Genomic DNA, 6,000 nt, shown 5'->3' on the forward strand with positions numbered 1-6,000 from the left:
CTGAGTTGGTATCAAGTTTTTAGTGCTCTCTTAAAATTATCCTTTTGGCTGTTACCAGATTCATCTGTCTTTTACTTCAATATCAAAGATTCTGTGATACACATATTAGAGGCTGGGACTAATCTGGCAGTGTGTTCTTTAACTTTAAGTTTTTTTTTATTTCCTTGTGTGGTTTATTTTATAAGTCTTCTGCAATGCATATCAGCACAAGTTCCATCTCTCTTTTGATTTGGTTTGTTTCGGTTTTAATTACTCTTAGAGTTTTGAGTAAATGTAAAACTTGTCTAAAACCTCCTTCTTCCTTAAAAGCCAGAAAACTAAATGCTGGTATATACCTGAAATCACTACCTTGGAGCCACTTTTCTTAGTTTAAGGATCTCCAGGATATTCTCCTTTTATTCAGCTAATGAGATAACCCTTAATCAAGACTCAGTCCTAGGTTTGAACCAGCACCAAGGAATAACTGTTCACCTAAGCACAATTTTTATTGTAATGTGGTTTTTCCTCCAGAACAGAGGCTTCCATTGAGGTGTAGATATTCTCAACCACTTGCTAAAAAAAGTTAAAATGCATCAGTTCTTAAAACTGATTTTGTGAAAATAATTTAGATAATGCTGATACATGTATCTACAAACTCAAAGTGATTAATTGATTTACTGAAAGATAACAGTTAAAACATATTAAATCACTGGATAGCTGCTAATAGCACCTGTTTTTAGTAAGTGGCAAGGTTCCAATTTGAAATCTCTCCTTTTGAAGCATTTGATCTTAGCTGCTGTCAAAAACAGAGTGAGCTACCTGACATTTGAAATAACTGTGACTCTCGATACTTTACATCCACTGCTCTGTTATACATTTATATTTAAAGTAAGTAATTTCAGCAATGTTCCATCTTAATTCTGAGCTCTTCCTCTAGAAGAACTAAAATACAGCCTTTGGTAATGATCTTCATGGGTGTGACTGGTGGAATACTGACTGGTTGTTTAATGATGTTTTCCTTACAGTGTCTGAAGGAAGATGTGCAGCGACAGCAGGAGAGAGAAAAGGAACTCCAGCAGAGATTTGCTGACTTCATGTTGGATAAAGAGACTTTTCAAGCAAAGTATTAAAGCACAAAATTCCATCTGTCACTGATATAACATTTCTAAAGTGTGCAGATACTTCTCCAGCAGCTTTTGCCAGCAGTTGCAAAAATCAAGTGTAGTCTGCTGTTTCCATCTTGTCAAGTTTTGTTCCTTCAATGGACTATTCCAAATGCTCTAGGTATGAATAGCTCTGGCCAGTGTTAAAAATGGGATTGAAATGTCCAAAATTTTATTGAAAGAAAAGAAAAATCACTCTGGTATGATTTCAGCCATGTCTTCATTTGCTAGGGTTATCACGTTATTCCTAGTGTTTTACCAGTCTTAAGACCTGTAAGATACATGCAGAATAATGTCTTTTGAATAAATCTGGAATGTTAAAAAACAATGAAGTAATAATGTCTGTCTTTTAACTAAAATTGAATATTCACCTATCCCAGCCCTCCTTTGTTTATCTGGTCTTCCTTCCCTCTGCTGCTGCCTTTATTTTCCATGAATAATTTGTAATAGGAATTACCTGTGCAGGATAGTTGATGTCCAGATAATAAGTACCATGTTCCCAACTCTTCTCTATGCCTGTGAATAAACACTCCCAGCTTTATTTAGCTGTTCTAGTAGTCATACTGGCATAATCTCCCCATCCTGGACCCATGCAGGGATAAATTTTATAAAGACACCCAGCATGGCCTAATGCCACCATAGATTTCAGCAGAAAATGTACTGTTAATTTTTCTAAGCATTAATTTTTATAAATCATCTGCTGCTTTGCTGCCCATGGTGTGAGGTAGGAAGGAAGCTCTGGGTTTTCTTCTCCTTTCACCACATCCCAACAGGATTTAAGTGTCTCATTGCTTTGTCTTGAGGTGTAAGGATAGAATTAGGGAAAGGTGGGAATATGCCTACATTTTGGGTTTTTTGAGCTATAGTTTGTGGAAAGGCAGAGGGAAAAAGGCAAAACTGTTGTTAACAGCACAAAATTCAGCAATTAAATACATCCAGTAACATGCATCGTGCAATTTTACTTGGATATATTTGAAATTTAGATGGGGATTTTGCTGCCTGTAATTTTACCAGATTGCAGTGTCACTTTGCTTAGGCTTTGGAAATGTTACTGTGGAGCACTGTCAGGGCTGTGCCTGTGTGGCTCTGTCAATGCCATCCATGGAGATCAATGATTATCAGACTTTTTTAAATGTAACCTGGGTGAGTCCTGCTGTCACTGGCAGGGGTAGGGACACAGCCAGCCTTGGAATAGCTTTCCCTTTACTCACCAGGACATCATTCTTCTGAAGTATTAATGCAATTATAGACTACATTCTTCTAGAAATGTGTTAAATATTTAACTAAGCCAGAACACATCTGGAATGAAGTATTAAGCATCAATCTTGTAGCATATGGGGTATTTTAGCTCAGATGGTTATACCCAAAAGGAAAAATCATGGCATATCATGTCAGTTCTTGTGGTTGTGTGGTAGCTGGAGATATTAACAGAGAAACCCTTGTAGGTTTACCAATACCACAACTACAATTGTTTCTTTTCTTTTTAGGGCTGCAGCAGAGCCTCTTTGATGTGCCCTGTATTTTTGACAGCTTTGGAGCTAGACAGGTATTCAAACTCTGCCTTAAATTGTTTAAATGAAAAATTCAGAAGGACTGATCAGTCACAAAAGACTTTTCTTTCTTGACATGTATGCAATTAACCAGTCATAAATTGCAGCAGGCACGAGGTGGTTCTGTTTGAGAAGTACCTGGAGGTTTGCTCAGTGTTTCTGCAGTACAGTTTGTTCACACAACACTTAAGCAAGTTCAGTTTTCCCTGTCTTTAGCCAGAGTTTTTGTCCTGCAGTTTCTATCTCAGTAATGAAAGAAAACCAATAAAGTCTCTTTCCTTACTTAGAGCTTGGCTGTGCCCTGCTTTAGATTTTTACCTGCCCTCAGCTGCCTGCTCTAGGGCAGCCATAGATCTGCTGAAATTACCCCAAAAACTTCACACAGGGTGCTCTGGACATTAGTTGGTTCCAGAGTGGTGTGAATGGAGCAGCAGAGTCTGGATAAAGCATCCTGAGATCATTCAGGTGTGGGATCTTAAACTGGAGTGCTCAGGAAATCTGTCCAAGCAAATTTGGATGCTGGTAGATGCCAGTGCTTCCAGCTGCAGGTGATGATGGAGCTCAGGCTTGCCAGATCTATTTCTTGGGCTTTGGCCCAGTTTATGTCCTGAACAGCACTCCCTGAATCTCTGTCTAAATGGCTCTTTAGCTAAATGCAGGTGTTTGTTGGACACAGGAGTGACCAGCATACCTTGACAACAATTTTTTTTTTTTAAATTCTGAAGCCAGCCACTGATTTGATCTTTCTTTCCAGGAACAATAATAAGTATAACCATAAACAATGCAAACTTGTGAACATTTCACTACAGTGGGGAAGCTCTAACCTGTGTGACAGAGGTGGGATGTGGGCTGTGCTGTGTGTGTTAACAATTATTTTGAGAATTATTTAACATTCTCCCCGAGAAATTCCTCCATTTCCATTCAGCATGCCAAAATATATCTGCAAGCCTTTAAATAATTTCAGCTGATGATTTTTCTCCCTTCCTGGAATCAGACTTGGCATTTATGTATTGGATCAGTCCCATAGCTGGAGACTGCTTCAAAGTCTGTGGAGTTGATAAGGCTGTCATTTACTTCAATTGACTTGGATTCCGGTACCTGGGAAAGCCAAGGGGGCTAAATTATAACAGCTGGGTGTCTCATCCATACCCAACAGATAACAGAGATCCTGAGCTCAGGGTAAGGGGGAGACTCCTCAGAGGCAAAGGAGCTTCCCTGTGAGAAATCCAACACAGCTGAAGCCAGCTCTTCCAAACCTGGCAAATCTCCAGAGAAAAAAGCTCTGTGTAACACTGTAATTAGTCACGGCAGCCAGCGGTGGCCAAGACACACCAGAGCTCTCTGACTGCCTTAAAAAGACACTTCCAGTGCCAACAGGAGCATCTTGTCTTTGCCTGTCGCTGCTTGTTTGCCTTTTGCACCCTTGTTTGCTGAGACAAGCATTGGGGCAGCACATTTGGGTTAAAATATGTTCATCCAGCTTGATTGTCCAATCCCCTGTACAGGGCAGATGTGAGTTGGGCCACATTTCCAGGTAGGAAGTGCAAGTGAAGGTGGAAGTGGGACAGAATAGTGTCCAAAGAGGGGCAATGGAGCTGGGGAAGGGTCTGGAGCACAGGGGAGCAGCTGAGGGAGCTGTGGGGGCTCAGCCTGGAGAAAAGGAGGCTCGGGGGAACTTTCTGGCTGTCCCTGGCAGGAGGAGGCAGCCAGGTGGTGGTCAGGCCCCTCTCCCTGGTAACCAGGGCAAGAGGAAATAGCCTCAAATTACACCAAGAAGGGCTAAATCGGATATTGGAATAAATTTCTTCATTGAAAGGGTGATCAGGCATTGGAATGGGCTGCACAGGCAGCAGAGCAGTGACCACCCCTGGAAGTGTTCAAAAACCACGTTCATGTGGTGCTCAGAGACCTGGATCAGCCTTGGGCTTGGCAGTGCTGGGTTAATGTTTGTACTTGATGGTCTTAGAGGTCTTTTCCGACCTTAATGATTCTGTGATTGCTTCTGCCAGAGGATGTCCCACTTCATTGTCTGCTTAAAGTGAGTGTGAAACATGGGCTGGGTGCTCCAGGGCCAGTAGCTGACATGAGGTAACTACCCACAATTAGGTCCCTGACAGACTCAGCTGGATCTGTGCCCCTGATGAAAACTCTGGAAATTCATTGTTTTTGTCATCATGGCCTGAACATAGATTTCTAAATAAAATGCATAAAAACCCATGTTTGAACTTTTGTTTTGGCTGCAGACTTGCTAACAGTATCATAAACCAGTGTGTGAACTTTGGCTTGCCTTCAGTATCCTCGGTCAGTGATGTTGCTGGAGAAGAGAGATTATTGTGGTCTGGACTTAATCTGCCTCACATTCATCTCTGGAATCCAGCTTGCAGTTATCTTCCATAATGTGGGTTCAAAGCAACACCTGTCTCCCAAGCAGGATTTAAAAGTGGAGTATCAAATAGCATTTCCCCCATTTTCCTACCTGAGTGAAAAGCACATTGAAAACTAGCCAGATGCTCATCTCAAGGCAGAGTGTCCCTGTAACTGATTCCAGACCTGTGTGCTCTGCCTTTCCAGGGCTCCAGTTTCTACCTTTCCTTACCAACAAAAAATACCTGCTTCTGCTGACCTTGAAGACTTGCACTGACATCAGGAGTGAGATCAGACCCTGAAAAAGACTTCAAAAGACAATTTGACACATATCTAAGCCAATGCAGCCCTGTATCTCCCCTAAGCACATGCAATTGTCTCACCCTCTGAAAGTTCCACACTAAGCACTTTTGAGACTTTAATAATGTTGAAGCAAAGGGGAGTAGCTGTGGATAAAAAAAAGAGGAGCTTAACTTTTTTGGTTGCATGCAGGCCTTTAGGTGAGTCATCTCCCCTTCAGCAAGCCTCATTAGCTTTTTATGTATTTAAATGAGGCGGCTTTAACCAATTCCTGCTGCCTCAGGGGTGATTGTGATGCACACAGTAGGTGAAAAGGTAAAGTGGGTATGGCAGAGTTTTACATCATTGCTGCTGGTGTGATTACTCATCGTGGGTTTGATTGTTTGCCAGTTGTTGGGGGTGTTGTCTGGGTTTACTGTGATTCATTGAGAGATGCATAGTGTCAGGGTTAGAAAAGTCTTGCTTTCAAGTAAAAAGTTTTTCACAGATCAGATTAGACAGGGTCTGCCTCATTCAATGACTTTCAGGTTTCCAAGTCCCAGCCCTGGTGCTGATGTGTTTGGATTCCTCAAGGATTCCTCAAAGGAAGTGCAAGTTCATCTTTTAGGATCATTTATGTGCATCAAAAGCATTTAAGAGTTGCA

The 6,000-nt window shown here is 41.4% G+C and overlaps 1 protein-coding gene across 1 annotated transcript in view; it reads left to right on the forward strand.

Annotated features, from left to right (window-relative positions):
- Positions 1-1,470, forward strand: part of CDC5L (cell division cycle 5 like) — a 32,318-nt gene extending 30,848 nt beyond the window's left edge. The window contains exon 16 of the mRNA XM_054291755.1: positions 1,005-1,470. Within this exon, the coding sequence (XP_054147730.1) occupies positions 1,005-1,109 (105 nt within the window). The 3' untranslated portion in view covers positions 1,110-1,470. The remainder of the gene's footprint in view (positions 1-1,004) is intronic.
- The last annotated feature ends 4,530 nt before the right edge of the window (positions 1,471-6,000 follow it).

The sequence above is a fragment of the Melozone crissalis genome, unplaced genomic scaffold (assembly GCF_028551555.1).
Source record: "Melozone crissalis strain CALT ecotype California unplaced genomic scaffold, PUWL_Pcris_2 ptg000106l_1, whole genome shotgun sequence".
NCBI classification, from domain to species: Eukaryota; Metazoa; Chordata; class Aves; order Passeriformes; family Passerellidae; genus Melozone; species Melozone crissalis.